The 16,917-nt window shown below is 38.0% G+C and overlaps 1 protein-coding gene and 1 long non-coding RNA gene across 11 annotated transcripts in view; one reads left to right on the plus strand and one right to left on the minus strand.

Annotated features, from left to right (window-relative positions):
• Positions 1-224: 224 nt before the first annotated feature.
• Positions 225-8,257, minus strand: LOC137326367 (uncharacterized). Of its 9 annotated transcripts, none has more exons than XR_010964182.1 (7): positions 8,185-8,257; positions 5,930-6,030; positions 5,065-5,149; positions 4,061-4,951; positions 3,516-3,842; positions 1,633-1,728; positions 225-892 (listed from the first exon to the last, which is right to left on the minus strand). It is a non-coding gene; the product is annotated as an uncharacterized lncRNA (long non-coding RNA). The 9 variants fall into 9 exon arrangements; XR_010964178.1 differs by lacking the exon at positions 8,185-8,257 and adding an exon at positions 7,206-7,396; XR_010964176.1 differs by lacking the exon at positions 8,185-8,257 and having other exon boundaries at positions 5,930-6,771.
• meis2a (Meis homeobox 2a) overlaps positions 7,501-16,917 on the plus strand; it is a 100,734-nt gene continuing 91,317 nt past the window's right edge. The window contains exons 1-6 of one of the 2 annotated variants that reach the window (XM_067991377.1): positions 7,501-8,159; positions 8,424-8,653; positions 9,289-9,430; positions 9,757-9,807; positions 10,500-10,550; positions 11,498-11,647. In XM_067991377.1, the coding sequence (XP_067847478.1) occupies positions 8,148-8,159; positions 8,424-8,653; positions 9,289-9,430; positions 9,757-9,807; positions 10,500-10,550; positions 11,498-11,647 (636 nt within the window). In that variant the 5' untranslated portion in view covers positions 7,501-8,147. The remainder of the gene's footprint in view (positions 8,160-8,423; positions 8,654-9,288; positions 9,431-9,756; positions 9,808-10,499; positions 10,551-11,497; positions 11,648-16,917) is intronic. The other variant, XM_067991376.1, reaches the window with a different exon arrangement.

A 16,917-nucleotide genomic window follows, 5' to 3' on the forward strand; every position in this document is an offset into this window, starting at 1 on the left:
GTTGCATTTATCTCACTTCGTGCTCCTTTTTTCGTTTACTTAACTAAATGAAAATCACAGAAGACAACAAAATTTCAGTGGTGTCCAGCGCAGAGAGCGATTGATTGGCGAAGTTATTTTTATTCATTTAGTAATTAAATCAATACTGAATGTCAATCTATATTTGGAAAAATGACTATCAGTCTATATTTCTCAAAGTACGCAAACAGAATTCGAAAAGCATGCACTTCACTCACGAATGTTTTTATTTTAAATATTTTAATTTACAGTGTGTGCAGTAATGAAGTACAATACGCTTTGAAAACATGTATGGCAATTCAATGAATCAATACATTTACCGCTGAAGGGTGGGTTTATTCTGATTGATTCACACTGGGACACAGATGAAATGTTATCCGTTTTGCTTACATAATATTAAAGAATAAACAAAAATGTGATGGAATTTTCCGGAATATCATTACTGGATTCATATTCTGAAGTATCTCTGCAAAGCTGGAGTGGGGCTCGCTTTCAAATCGGCCTGGCAAAGATGAATAATGTTGGACAGGACAGCCGCAAGAAGGTCATTGCTATTAACTTAAGTACAGGCATCCCAACTCTACTTAAACTTACCCAATTACACCTAATGATCTGCGGGAGAAAAACTCGCCCGTGACCTGACCTTCACAAAACAACAGTTCACCCATTGGCGTATTGCTTACTCAACAACTTCGCATTCCTTTGCATTATTTCTTTTAACGATTTTTGCTTTTCCTCTATCGGGAAGTGAAGGGCTGTGTATCGCATTAAAGTGAAGGCTTTCAAGGTAGAACAGAAGCTCTAGATCGGTCGCTGCTGCCAAGTGCTTCTTTTCAACCATGGGAATGATAGTTATTATCCACTTTTAGATCATCTAAAGAAAAGGGGGAAATCAGTTTTAAAGAGGCAATAGATGAGTACGCCCTGCCCCCCCCACACACACACAAACTTTTAAAAATTCAGCGCAGTGAAAACATTTATAGTTTTTTTTCTAATTTTATTTTTGCCTCCTTGTAAAATTTGTGATTGATTTTATTGTTTGAATACCATGCCTAATTAAATTTACTTAAATCATTTCGAACTATAGGAAAACGTTGGAAGAAACAAAATCAGAAAACTATGCAAATTAATGTTTAACATTCTCCCCTGTTTAGGTCAGCAAACATATACGGTGTCTTGAAATCGCTACATTTTACCATGTTTTGTATATAATAATTTAATCAAGTGATATTCCATTGCTCAAAGTCACATTAACAGCTAAATGGAAGTTAACAAGTGAATAATTATCATTAATGCAAAATTAATTTTCATCACTGCTTCAAAAGATCAAGCACTTCCAATTGAAGTCATCCTTTTAAGTTTAAATAATATAAACGCTGGATGATCCAAATGTGCCAGAAACATACTGCCCGTAATAAAGATGCCAAGATAATGGAAAGAGTGTATAGACAGGGTTAGAAAATTTAGCGAATTAGCTTGTCCCAAAGTACTCCGACACTATTCTACGTAAACAATATTTTAATTTTCCCGTTACAAAATATGCACCCTTTATTTTAATTATTTGTTAATCTTAATAAAATATTTTTAAAACTGCATCATTAATTAAAGTCTTACCTCCTAGATGTCTGCGCGGAGGAGAGGGGAAGTAGGAGACATTCGGATTTTTCTTATCACCATTGGTAACCAATTTTCAGCGCAAATCCAGAAGAGCTTTCATATAAAAAGTTACATTTAATTACGTCAAACCATCGAGAACAAAATTGCTCAAAATAGCTTTGTTGAAGATCAGCACAAAATACATATGTATACATACAACAAAAAGGAGGGAAAAATCACAAAACAGCTGCTGTAATATGTTAATGTTAGCATTGTATGAAAGTAAATTAGCGTTCCTTTTTGCAAGAGATTAAAAGGGCTATATACACAAGATATCGAAAGGGTGGAATTTATCGCAAGACCATTACAAAAAGTCTATAAAGATTTGCCCGTTGCTTTGTTACAGTAGGCACTAATTGCTTTTTTCAAATTAACCTGGTTTGGTGGTTCTAATCCAAGGATAATTGCAATGGAAACACGCTTTAATGACACTCATTAAATGATTCCACTACTTATAAACACGACGAGCTTGTGTTTAAGAAGCAGAGAAGCATAGTCTATTAACGTCTAAAATAACTACCTAAATCGGCCTGTTTTGTTTTTTGTCATTATTCAGTTAATGTAATAATATTGCTTAAAAAATCTAGCTTTTCCCGTAAAGGATAATTACATAACTTTTTTTTACGGAAAACTGCTTTATAGATTACTGATTAAATGCCTGTAAACGTTGTTCTAAGTAAAGAAAAAAATCAGGCAAAAAATGCCAAATAAGGTTTGATCCCTAAATTAGCACGCATCTCCAAACAGGTAACGAATCTTTAAAATGCTTCCATGTGTAATTCGCGTGCCTAAGATGCCTTGCGTGGGCGAGGTATTGTGGTATTATCATTTCCACAGCAGCGCTAGCGATTAAGAAGTTCTCGGTAGTGACCTCCAAATTCCCGGCCCATGCATGATCTCCCTCGCATGCAATCAGCCGTCGTGCGGTCAAAATAATAGTCTTTCTGCTGATATCTTTTAAAACGTACGTAAGAAGGAAACAAAATATCGGCAATCAGTTCTGACAATTTAGCGATAACCACCTTTAGCTCCCTAAACAAAATGTATTAATTTCGAAATCAATTACATTGGAGGCGAAGACAAAAGTACTCGGAGCAACGAATAGACAGCAATGGGCAAAGTACACGTATTTCGCCATTCTAGACAGCGTGATATTATGGCCATTGAAAAGTTTGCTCCTTCGATAATGAAAACGAAATGAGATCATTGGCGTGTTGGACGCGGAGTTATCAAATTGAGCTTTGTTTGAAATAGATTCTATTGGTACAATTTAATCTGTTCATTTAAAACCAGATCACCGACCCAGTCCTGCTGGCAAATAAACTTTGCGCGGGTACAAGGTTTTCTGATATATTTCGGGAATACAGTAATTTATCAGCAATTGGATTGCTACAGCCAGCCCCGCCAGATAGCGCTAAAGGGCTGTCGAAAAGAAGTGCCTTCGAATGAACTTCTCGCCGACCAAGGTAGAACATCTGCCGAAAGTTCACATCGCTTGGTGTTGTTGATTGTGGCGAGATTGGGTTAGAATATAAAGAGAATCCGATGAGTTTAATATGCAGGGGGTTTACAGGTAACGGTTAAACACTGCGTCCAGTGCAAAGGACTTCCTTAAGGCAGTATTTACATCGGGGTCAGGAAAAGTTCAACATAATCGCCCTCGATGTCCCCCCACCCCCATTTTTTGGGGGGAGTGGGTGGGGATTAAGATTCCGAAAACAAATAAGCAACCTGTAAATCGAATATTAAGGCAACTGTGAAAGTAGAATTCTTGGAAAGAATTCACCATATTGCGAAATACACACTAAATGCAAACTGTTGGTTTCAAAACCACGTCTTACCTCATTTCTCGATCAAGCGGAGTCTCCAAACTTTTGCTGTTAGGAAACGAACACATTTACACAATCCGAATTTTAAAAAACGCACGCCCCGAAATAAGAATAAAGGCATACACACAAACTTAGAATGAAGGGCAATCAAAATTAAACAAAAGCAAGCGTTAACTGTCGTTAGAGTCCAAGACATTTAAACGCGTCCTTTTTAACAACGAGATCACGAAAATAATTGCAAATCCGCAGTGTTATCGACTTCCATTATGTTTTCCTTCTTTGTTATGAATTTGTATCATATATTGTACTTCCCGTCACTCCAAAGACGATTCTTGATACCTTAATTTAAAACATTTTAACGTTAATAGTTTATATATACATATATATATAGATGTTCGTAACAGTAAGTAATTTTAGCTTAGTTGGTTTCTATAAGTCAATATATAAATATTTTGGGATACATTTATGTATTTTCTGTATTTATGAAAAGAAGTTTAAGCAAATAACTAAACACTAATATAAAAGTTACTTTAGAAGGTTATTTCACTTTTATTCACCTCTTGGTGATGAAAATTAAATCAAATTGAAAATTCCGCTCTCTTTTTGCGACACCAGCAAATCACATAGTAAGGTACCGTGTACGTTGCTCAACAAAAAGATTTTGCATCAGTAAACCAGAATGTAGTCCCATCAATGCTTTAAACTCTACTGTTGGATAGAAACACATTATGAAGGAGGCAAAACGCGTTTCTGCCGGCTATCGTGGTGAGTTTAGAGCAGTTTTGATACATTTACCGTTTCGTTGGGTACACTTGTAGTTCCAACAACAACGGGATCCTTCGCCCTCTGATTGTCTTAGTGCTGTTTTTCTTGAAACAGATACTGAACTCTTAATGAATCCCAACACAGCTGGACTACTCAGACTGAACAGTGATAGCTCTAACCCCAAGTTGACCCCAATTTGACACCAGAAGATGAAATTTTACCGGCTGTTAAAGCAATCTTCGGCTATCCCCTACTATCTGCTCGTTGATGGAGATGCACTCCATAACCGGACACAGATTTGCATTCTTTGAACGGCAGTTACTTGATTCTCGGCTCTTACTGAAATCTCAAATAAAAGGCCGTATTTCGGTATTAAATTTTCATAGAGATAGGGGGAGGGGGAACTCTTATCGATAAGTAAACACTGTAAACTTGAAAAACATACTTAACATATCACATTAGACAAATTAAGCGTTATCTTAAACAGAAACCAAACCAAAGTTTTGTATTAAAAAGCACAAGTTTTAATATATTCGGGGTTAAGTTGTTACAAAATCTAGCTGGATGGCTAGGAATTAAGTTGGTATCTTACTGGAAACAGGGGAGGCACTTTACACAAATGTTCTTCAGGATCTGAAAGTCTGTATTTGAATTCTATTATTTCGTAGTCGCCCGTTGTGAATCTTTAATAAACGTGAGAATGTGTTTTACGTTAAAGTACTTCCGTCCTACACAAAAGAAGAAATTCAACTATTGTATCAAATAGATTTCTATCGATAAAATATTAGGTGAATACCATGTATTAAATGGAAGAACCCGTGCCTTGCTTATCGCCGCCCAGTATAAATGGCGCTTTGGAAGTCGTTTGTTTTCCAATAACACTGGCCAGAAAAGTAAGAGATAATTTTAAGACTTTTTTGATCACACAAAATCCGAATATGTACTTTGTTTCATATTAGAAAATAAAACATACTTAATCCGACAAATATTACATTTCTTATTATTTTGGGGAATAGCAATGAAATTTGCCGATATTTGAAATAAAATATCTAACTGTGTATATAGTTTACAGATTTCTGCGTGTGGACAGTTGGAATATTTAATATGCGCAATACTACGAGATACAGCGTATTCCAACACACATACCAATTTACAATACTATATCATATAAATGGTTACGGCACAATACCGCAGTCAAACCCATTTACAAAAAATGAGTCGGAACAAATGCATTTTCAATAGTCACCGATGACTGTCACACAACATTTACTTTTATTTATCACTTGAGAAAGCCCCTACTCATCGCTGCTTCCAGCTCGCCGCTTTAGTACTTTATAAAGATTTCTCAATTTACAAACGCCTTGTTCCCAATTTCGGGTCCCGATCAGAAACGCTTATTGCCGTTATCGATGTGGTGGGAATTTGCGGCCGGCTCGAATTAAAACCCGGGTGCATCGCGCATTACAGCAACGCTGTACTTACACCAACCTTCCATTGCGTTGACTTGTTACATTAAACGCAAATTAAAATAGTGCAATCATAAATGTGTGGCTGCACGGTTAGGCAAAACCATGACAACATTGTCGTTTGTATACTGTTTGGGAATAAATGCCTATTAGTGAAACACACTTACTTGATACGAAGGACTCGGCTGTACTTACCATTCTGTGTCGGAAGACAAGTCGCCAGTATAGTATACCAGAAGATTATTTATTTGAAGACCGTCTCGGAAGGCTGCTGGATCTTCAGTAGCTGTACGTCTCTTTTTTTTTAGGTAAAAAAGAGGGGGAACAATACGTTAAAGTATTTTGAGAGCGAATTTTCGATGCTGTCCTACATTGTCAACAGTCCCTGGTATACTCCGGCAGAAGCATGTTGGAATGCCCACTGGCGTTTGTCAACCGCTGCACTATCTTACTTTTTATGTGAGGGGTGTTTTCCCAAACATCATTGTTGTTATGATGCCTCGTTTAATCAAACTGTTTAATTGCAGTGGTTATCGCTATCATCATCATCCTCTTAATCATTCATCTTTTTTTTTTGCTTTATTGACCTCTGAAGTTGCATTATTATGTCCCTGTGTCCGTAAAAAAAGTGCACATATTCTGTCTGCCTTGACAAAGTCGTGATTCATGTTTAATTTTGGAAATCAAATATCCCGTAGACAATGTATTTTGCCATTTTTGTGAAACCATCGATATGTGATGTCACATGTACAAAAGCCTGCATGTCTATTGATGAAGCCAAATATTAAACGGAATAGTCCGCTTTGGCCTTTGTGCGCAGGGGACCGTGAACGAGAGGGGAAAAAGACAAAACTACTGCAATCGATGGGTCGACCGTTGCTCCGCCCCTTAACTTCTAGCATCCCCTGTGATTGATGATCAGATGAAGCTATGATAATTGACTGCCATGATGTACGGCTGGGTGCATGAATTTGGATCCAGCAAAAGGATTGGACGAGACGCACAAAATTACTTTCCCTGCAAAAGCTTTTTTTTGGTTGGAAAAGTTCATTTGTGCTCAAGGGGGTGCGGAACCACACTTAATTTTCTAAATAACACCATGCAATTAGGAACACCATTATCAGGAATTACTGCGATAAATGTCTTAGAGTACACTGCAAACCACAACAAAGATAGGAAAAGTAAACCGGGGGAAAAACAAGCGCACACTCTAAATGACTGGAAGGAAAACAATTTAAAGCCTGTTGAACTTCGTAACCACTCACTCAAATAAAACCAATGCTGCCTTTCTGAAGTAACTCTCTCCAACTCACACACAGACTGGTCATTCGTAAATGCGATTAGTTAACGAGTTCCCTACTTTATTTGTAAGTGCGGTAGTCGGAAATTCTTTAACCGCTTCATCGCATAGTTTATGAGAATTACAAAAAGGTTGATTTAAGAAAGGATGCTACAGCGTTGTAGTCCTTACCTTACTTTGGGAAGTTTTGAAATGTCTTAAAATATCAACAACTTTTTTTTGTGTTGTCACAGAAGACCGTGCTTGATAAAAAAAAAAGTGAATCTTGTTAGGATAACATAACGCTGATTGATTTAGAGTACTGTTTTATAACCTTTTTTGAGGGGGGGTGGGGTGGGGGGAAGGGGAAGGGGGTGTGAGCGATTTCTTTTTTAGCTCCCCCCATGACTTGCAGCAGTCCGGATTGCATACTCTGCATATCAGAGACTGGTTGGCGTACGACTGGCTATGGCCACCACTACTTCCGGGTTCCGTCATTCTCCCGCCGCCGCCGCTCAGCGCTGCCAGCGCATTATTACTGACAACACACTCACTCTGTAACCAACCAACCTCCCAACCTGCCACCTCCTCAATACTTACTGACAGCCACTTATTCAAACAAACAACAAAAAAAAAGCTACGAAAGAAGCCGAAGCTGCTTTTCACCCCCTTCTCTCTCTTATTTTTTTTTGTTGTTAACTCCTCGTGAACGTTTTCATCGCTGTTTTTTTTACAGTAAGATAGCGGTCCAAGGCAGCCGGAGTTGTTGCAACGGCAGATCATCATTCATTCAATACCTTGACAACCCTGCTTTGATTGACAGCTGGAGTGGCAAAAAGCCATGAGAGACGACAGTTTTGTTACAAGCGGGCTGTTGACGGGCCGATCGTAACCTTCAGTAATTTTTTTTGGCTTGACATTTTTTTTTGCTTCTTCTGGAAAGAAAAAGGGGAGAGAGAGAGAGAGAAAAAGCAAAGTTCCCCCTCCTTGGCCCGCTTTAAACTGCGATAGTGGAGGATAAGCAGAAGTCGGAAACTGGATTGGAAAAAAAAGGGATCTCGTTGAATCACAACTAAAGCCGGACTGGGGGATATTACACAGACGGCACATCCACGAGTGTGGGAGCGCAGACTGATGGCGCAAAGGGTAGGTTTTAATCTGCAACACTCACCTATCGGATAATCCTGTATCGGTGGGGCCTGTCCGATTCCTCTCATCTAGTGATGATGGCGGCTCCATATTCAACAACAACAAAAAAGATCTGTTTAATAGCAAACTATAATATGCACGAGCATGTTTTGAGCTTCTTGTAGGTTTGCTGTTTTTAACGCGATTCTATTACAATTTTTTCCTCTTCTCTCTCCCCACCCCCCAACCTCCCCTGATCTTATGTTGCTTTCTTCGATGCAGTACGATGAACTTCCTCATTATGGTGGAATGGATGGAGTTGGGGTCCCGGCGTCCATGTACGGAGACCCTCACGCCCCCCGGCCGATCCCTCCAGTCCACCACCTCAACCACGGACCGCCGCTCCACAGCCAGCACTACGGGCCACATACACCTCATCCTAATGTCATGCCCACAAGCATGGGCTCTGCTGTCAACGATGCCCTAAAGAGAGATAAAGATGCAATTTATGGGTAGGTAATAAAATATAAAAGAACACTGACATGCTCCGCGGAGAGAGGGGGGGACAGTTTATAAGCAACTCAGTAGAAAGCTAAATAAAACTGGCAAGTTGGGGGGGGGAGAAAGTATCTAGTTTTGAAAAGTTTAGGATGCACGCACAGAGCTCTGAACTTTGTGTCACTATTTTGTACACACATAGTATAGTCGGATCTACTGGAATATTGCTACTTTTTTTTTGAATGTGAAGTTTTTTTGCCATCTACCAACGTTAATGATTATAGCTTTCTGAAGTGACCGGAAGCTGGAAGTTTTTTTTGCACTGTTTCTGTTCTGTTAAGTTATGTTTTACTTCAAAATGGCTGCTGCCTTGTTGCTTAACTTGGAAGGGTGAATAACTATGTGGAATTGTTAAAATAAAACCCCCAATTCTAACCACTGCCTGGGATCTTGTTAGTAAAAGTCCAGTTCTTCAGCTGTAATTTGTCAGTTTCTGAGTCAATTGCAAGAATGAAGTAGACTTTTTTTTAATATATAGAGAGGGGCAGAGTAACTGTCTTCATTGCCACAAGAAATTATAAATAGTATTAAGGGTTTAGTGTACCGCAGAATTAAACAAGAATTGACCGAAATCCTCCTTGTCTTGCAGGCATCCTTTATTTCCTCTCTTAGCGTTGGTTTTTGAGAAATGCGAGTTAGCGACCTGCACTCCCCGAGAACCCGGCGTAGCAGGCGGTGACGTCTGCTCGTCTGACTCCTTTAACGAGGACATAGCAGTATTCGCAAAGCAGGTCTACAATTCATCTTCTTCCTTACAAACCGAGATACAACATGATGAAAAAAAATCTAGCCCTTGTGATAACAGTCTTGCAGCAGTTTTGTTTTCTTAACTGTAAAGTGTTTAGGTGTATACCCGCGAAACACTCAAGCATTTTAATAAATGTGTCAAATTACAAGTAATTACATATCATTTATGCACTAATTGTATTCCACATTCTAATTATTTAGTAAGCACACCTTGCCTTTTGAGGTTCTAAGACTTTTTTTAAGTGCTTAAAGATAGTTTTCAAACTCTTAATGCAATGCATTGAGCTAATTTATTTCACTTATTGTTCAGGTTCGCGCAGAAAAGCCACTATTCTCTTCAAATCCAGAGTTGGATAACTTGGTAAGGCTTTCAACATTTTATGGTCTTTATAACACATTTTAGATTTGCTGTATAGTGCACGTGGCTTGATGTTTGTACAGAAAACACTCTCTATTGTAACTATTAGAACTAAGATGACCTTTTTTGGATTTTAATCAGCGTGGCCCTAAAATAACTACCTTTTTTTCTGTGGCGTTTCACACGAGCTGAAATGCTGCACCGTGAAAGACTTGCATTACAACCCCGCTCCTCAGCCGCAGGAGGTTGGGGGGTGTTCAGGAAACAACAGCTTAGCAAGAAAGAGCCACTTCAGCATTCCCCGCACTTTCGACACGATCGTTTTGCTAATTCCCAATGATTTTGGTTTTAAAAGATCCGAAAGCCGATCTCAAACGCGCGTCGAGATTTGCGATCCCGTCAGAAGCCCCTCTCTTTGCTCAAAGTGTATTTTTAAAGAAACCAGTTAACTTTTTTCCCCCCAATCAAGATTACACTGAGAAGACTAACACATTTTACAGTAACCCTGAATACTATAACGTCGATTTAAAAAAAAAGATTTACAAACTATTGAACATTGTATGATTATAAGCGTTTCGCTATGTTTTAAGTTTTAAAATTCACCATGTTATCTGATGCGAGTTCTTGCTAAAGAATTGGGGAAAGGCGATTGCTATTTCTGTTTCGCATGTCTAACATATGTAATAAATTTGCAGATGATTCAAGCTATACAAGTATTAAGGTTCCATCTCTTGGAGTTAGAAAAGGTAAAAACAAGTTTTTTTTTGCTCTTTTCAATCTCTCTCAATTCCGAATACATTTATACCGTGGAAACATGCACGATTTAAAGTACTGTACAAAATGTGCTTGATTGCAGATCAGACATATAAACCAAGCGTCTATTTGTTGAATCGTTTGAAGAAATATTACAAAAATACGAAGTGACAGTGTTGATAAAGCAAAGAGCATTACTTGTCTTGTGCTGGCCGCGCCTGATACTTTCTGAAATAAAACCGAAACAGAATGTACCGACAGGTTCATGGAGTTGCCACGTACTTGTAGACACTAGTCTTTTTAATATTAGAAGGCGTTTGGTTCATACGTGTCTGGCTTCAAGTTGCAGATCGCTGTGTTTCTTTGATGTGGATTCGAGTTTGAATGTAACATTAATTTTACAGTATTGCAAAGTCTTTTCCATAGTCAGACCTAAAGTATTTTAACTCAACTGGGTCAAATGGAATACCCAGTGCTAAGGTCTGAGCGCAGTTACTTTACAAATGTTATTGTTTACAGTTCAGAAATAAATCTGTTATCAAGAAAACGGAAATTAAATTTAAAAAATCAAACAATCAGATGAACAAATACACAGGTTTTAGGCCGTTACTGTAGCCGCGATAATGTAGAGATAGGTGCCTCGTTTTAATAAAACACTCTTAGCTATGTATAAGATTTCATTTATAACTTAAGATATGATCCAGTAGTAAGGTGATATGGGTCGTTTTATCCGGAGGGCTATTTGCTAATATTTTTGTCCTGTTTCAAATACTTGTTGCTCCAGTCTCTGGAGAATAATAAGTGCACGAACAATTTCACTATTGTTTCCTTGTCTTAAATATAATGTCTGTAACCACAGCCTCCCCACACGCACACAGCCCGTGATACTGGTTTCTGAAATCTTGCCATCTGATTTTTTTTTGGTTGTTTTTGTTTTCAGGTCCACGAGTTGTGTGATAACTTCTGTCATCGGTACATTAGTTGTTTAAAAGGAAAAATGCCAATAGATTTAGTCATCGACGAGCGGGATGGAAGTTCAAAATCTGACCACGAAGAGCTATCCGGTTCATCGACAAATTTAGCAGAACATGTAAGTGAAGTTTTCATTTGCTCACAGCGATGGGCTGCTGAGTTTTATTTGTTTATTGTTCCGACTGTTTACCTGTGGTGGACGCTCTCTGTGTTTTGCCTCGTCTCTTCACATTGTATACTTACGTAAGCTTTTCTGCTTGAGGTTAGCATTTTAGCGCCCAGTTCTGAAAGTTCCACAAGTGCTGGATGACGATCTGGGGTTTTTAAAAAAATATAAATATATATAAAGTTTTACGGCCTGTTTGGTTGAAGTTAGCGCTGTTAACTTTTGGATTCCGAGTCTTCCAGATGTAGTGATCGCCGTGTTTATTACCGCCCCGAGAATCGTGGCGTGTTCAGAGCCTGAAATTGATGCAAGTTACTTGGTGAATTCTTTAGACTTTGTACGGTTATGAAAATAGTGGTTAAAAAAATCCGCAGTTTGGCATAGGGCGGTGTGGTGCAATATCTGTTATTATGGAGGCGTTGGCAGGCGTTAAATCATTCCCAATTATTCTGGTTAGGGTTGTGCTTGGCTGTGGTTAGAGAAAACAGTATTTTGAAGCATTTACACTTGCATTGAAATGCTTCTTGTGTTCATTTATTCAAACCGATCGATACCTGGTCAATGTGTTTAGGACGTCGTGATGAAATTGACACAGTCGCCATATAAGGATTTGTCAGTGATTCGCTTTAACGATACCGTGAAGTTAACTGTAGCAGACACTTGCTTTGAATTTTTTTTTTGCATAAACGAGCTGCGACGTGATCGGTCTTTTTGGAAGAGCTGTGTCGGAGTTTAGTGTCGGTGTGACGAGCTTGCAGTTTCACAGTTGGGGAGGGAAAGGGAGAAAACGCCGATGTTTTTAAGCAGGTCTGGAGTCAGATTACAGTGCGCGTTTGAAAGCAAACAAATACTGCAGAGGTGTAAGAAAATATTTATAGCGAATATCTAGCGTGAGATTGACAACTGAACGTACAGAGGGACACCACTGATAGGTGCATTCGACGTACTAAAGCAGAGGCACACTCCCGAGAGAATCAGAAAGTGCTGCAATTTCTAGAAATCTCACTGTCTCCCAGCTGCATTTGAAGGGTTACCTGGGGAAGGTCTATAGGTGTGGAAATCGCATTATTGTACATAGAAAACCCCCTCCGTCACAGGGGAGACCGCAATATAGGATCTGCTTCTCAAACTCACCGGTATCTTGTAACAGAGAGAAAAGCCTTGTGGTGTTATTTTAAATAACCACAGTAGGTATTTTTCATTATAATAGCACAATAGATTTTTGAAACCTTCTTGGCGAGGGGAAGACAAAAACTCATCAGAAAGTCTGAGGAACAATTAGATGACATTTTAAAGCATTTTTATATGCTTTTATCAGGACCTTGTTTACAAAACTTGATCAGATTATTAAATGCTTTATCTTGCATTTCAATCACAATTGTGATTTTATGTTAATGGATAATGCTGTTATATTCCCAATGCAGAATAATTGAGAAGGAGGTCATATTTGACTATCTTTGCAAAATGGAATTTGCTATGTCTTAAATGGGAACATACTTCGTTTCATGTTGATATGTAGAAATGAAGCACACTAGTGTTTATACTGAAGAGATTAGATAAACTAGCCTGTTTAAGTTACTGGCAGATGGCAGATGCTATAGCCAATTTACTGTGTTCCATTAAAAAATTCTAATTTACACACTATAATGGGATGAGGTTGGGAGGTTAACATTTTGATAATATGATAACTGTAGTTTTAGTTACAGTAGTGCAACATTCTGAACACAAAACAGGCCAAATATAACAACCCATTTATCTCGCACCCGTTAGGGTTTACCACTTCATTAAGTATTATAATTTAGAGCCTTTATTTCCTGATGATTTCAACTATGAAAATTTTTACATCAAACCCCCTGCCATTTGTTTTCAAAGGGGCACTAATTTGAGCAACCAGAACACCAGCAGGGAGATGAAGAGCTGTATGAAAAATTATTCACAACTAGACTTGGTATCTTGTGAAATGCGTGATGGTTATGCATTGCTCATTTTACTCTCTGTCGTTAAAACTCTGAGTATGTGTTCTTCTATCTTTAAGTATTTCAATTTTTTTTAACCTAGTGTCAAGATGATGATGTTTCCACTTGTTCGAAAATGTTTTTTATATTTCTTGTGATAGCACGCTGTACCTTAATTTCTGGTAGCCCTCTTGATAGATCAGAGGAGACGGGGGAAGAAAAAGGCAGAGAAACCGATAAAGAAGACAGTGATAAAGGCAAATAAAGAATGGAAATCTCTCTCTTTCAGTACCTTTGTTACTAATTCTTGTGTCTTTTTGGTCACAGGAAGGGGCACTGCATGTTCTAAGCGATAGTTGAAGATGCTAATTTATTTTGTTTGACTCTTTTTTTTGCTTTGATATGGATTTTCAGTACATAACCCAAGGCTAGATCTCGATTGGTGAAAGTTAGTGCATTGATGGTGATGATGAAGTATTTCAAAGGATTTGAGGCAGCTTGTAGTCTTCCCTGTTTACCTGGTGTGTAGCCATTCTCATCCATGCATGTACTGTATTGTTTTATTTGCACATGAAATGGCTAGAGTGTTTGAACTGATTTAGGTCTTGAATAGCACCGATTGAAAGGAAATGTGTTTTAATTTGTTGTGAGCCAGGATTGCCTTCATTATAGAAGTGACAGATCTGTGACAGCTGCTTGACACCCCGAAAGCACACACCTCTCCTTGCCTATTCAGTGGTGTCAATCTGCCACATGGGGAGAAAGATGCAACTGCTTGATGACTACTAAATCCTTATGAAGATATTTTGTGTGGGGATAGGGATAGCTACAAGCAAGCATATGCATACAGTATTATTGCACAGATGTAAAGCAGTGTATTGTGTGTCCATGCCCTTTAGAATCTGTAACGTTGTATTTAGCATTCATTCATTCTCAGTTTCAAGTGTCAAGATTTTAGTATAATTTTTCCTTACTTTTTACTAGGTCTAAAAATATAAACTGTCTTCAATTTGCTGTTAACTCATTTCAACTTTAATATCCTTGTCTGCCTTTGCTGTATTTTAGGTGATACAAGATTTTTCTAAAAGACTTGTAGAAACTCAGCAGGATTTTTAATACATTTAATACTTTCCATTTTGTTCTATTTTATTTTATTTTTAAAAATTGAACTTTGATTTTAACTTTTTAGGTAGAAGTATTGACTTATAACCACATAAAACTTAATATGTTTACAGATTGATTTAAATCAGTTTATAATCAATCCATTCTTGAGAGGCTGGTTCAAATATATTATTTACAAACTCCTAAATTACCGCGTTTTTGTTTATTGCAATCAAAAACAGAGTACATGCAAACTACAACTGCAAGAAGGTACTAGCTGTATCACTCTCAGTGCACAGTACACATTTAGGACTAGGTTTTTATATGTGTACAAGCACGATTCTGTGCACTGTGGGTGGGACTTGATCAACACAGTATTTTGGAAATGCATTCCTAAAGTAACTGCTTGTAATTCTAATTCTCTACTCCCATATAGTGCATACACTCATCCATGAACTCCCTGATAAAAGGCACACAACTGGGCACTTCTGCTCTCTTTCTAGACTAGAGACAGTCAAGCAGGGTTTTTTCCCAAGTGTCCTTTCACAACATTTTCCCACCAAAGTAATATGAATTTAAATCCAAAATCCATTTAAGCAGCACTTCTTCCATTCTGAAAATCGTTTTTGCTTACGATTCATTAAAACAAAAATCTGCTTCGCATTTTCCTGTCACATCACCATTTATGTTTAAGCAGTCCCTATTTTACATGCGGGAAATACAGCTGGAGCTCAGTTGAATAGTGTATGGTGAAAGCAAGTGATAGTATAAGTGCTAACAGAAATCACATAAATTGTTTAATAACCGTATGCACTGATATTGTGTACTAATGAATTAACTTTACTTATCTTTACATGGGGTGCCTTTTGTGTGAGTGCATTGCGCATACAACACAATCTTATGTATATATTGAATAATCTTTTAACAATTTTTTTAGTAGACATAGCATTTTAAAATCTCTACATTTTAGTCTGCAGCCACAGAATGCCAATTATACATCTATGTGATTTTCTGATATTGCACTCTTCCGCAGTTTTGACCACACATGAATTTATTTTACAACTTTCTGAGTATAAGTACACTATTCATGTTTGTAAAGCAGTCTCTGTACTACTTTTTCTCTTTTTCTGCCAATTCTCTCCGCTCCCCATCTCTACTGAAGACATTAAGTCCTTGCAAGGATATGGTTCCATTGACACTGTTTAATCTCTGGCACCTCACCCAAATGGTCATTTTTCATGTGCATGCTCAGACATTGAGTACTAGAATGCTACTCAACTATTGTAGGCATCATCATCATCATCATCTTGCCATCATCCAAAGTCCATACGAAGGCATTTCCAACAGAGGTTGCTGGTTGAAGATTAGGCGATGGAATCCTGGATAATTTTTCTTTCTTCCCCTACCTAACACAGGGATGGGGGTGGGGGTCAATTTTTGCACCGTGGCCAAGATTGGCTAATCATCACTGAACAGGATTGAAATTTGGGCTCTTCCAGAACGGTATGACTCAGCTACTAACCATCTTAACCAGCTGAGTTATCAGGGGAACAAATCTTGGTAAAATGATAATTACCTTACTGTTCTCCCCAAAAAGAGTATTTCTGTTTATTTCAGTACTTTTACCGCTGCATGTCTCGTAATGCAAGCGGTTCAGCACCACATATCCTCAGTTGGGCAGGTGAGATTTTTTTGGGTATACAGACTTATCCATAACCATTCTCAGTGCTGCACCATGAATAGATAGTGGGAGGTGTGAATCAGGTGAACTGCACCAGATAGTATTTTTTTTCCTTTGATTAAATAAATTTCTGTATTATGTAGCGCCCCATCTAGTGGTCTGGCTAAAGAGTGACAAAAATCACACAACAGAGAGAGAGTTCAAATGGTAGGGAGCCCTGATACTTGAACTTATAACCTTTCGATTGGGCATCAAATGCTTGCTGTGTGGTGCGGTTATTGAAATACCAATTTATATTTAGCTGTATATGGTCACAATGGGGTTTAAAACAGTACAATTAACCTATTTAAAAGCATCACAATATATACTGGAAAATTGCAAAATAAAATTAATGCTTCAATTTTTCCTAGAAGCACAACCTTCACCTAAGGAAAAAAATCATAAGTCTTAATCCAGTTTGAGTAATCTATCACTTATCTTGCTTA

Source organism: Heptranchias perlo, chromosome 10 (assembly GCF_035084215.1).
Source record: "Heptranchias perlo isolate sHepPer1 chromosome 10, sHepPer1.hap1, whole genome shotgun sequence".
Classification (NCBI taxonomy): Eukaryota; Metazoa; Chordata; class Chondrichthyes; order Hexanchiformes; family Hexanchidae; genus Heptranchias; species Heptranchias perlo.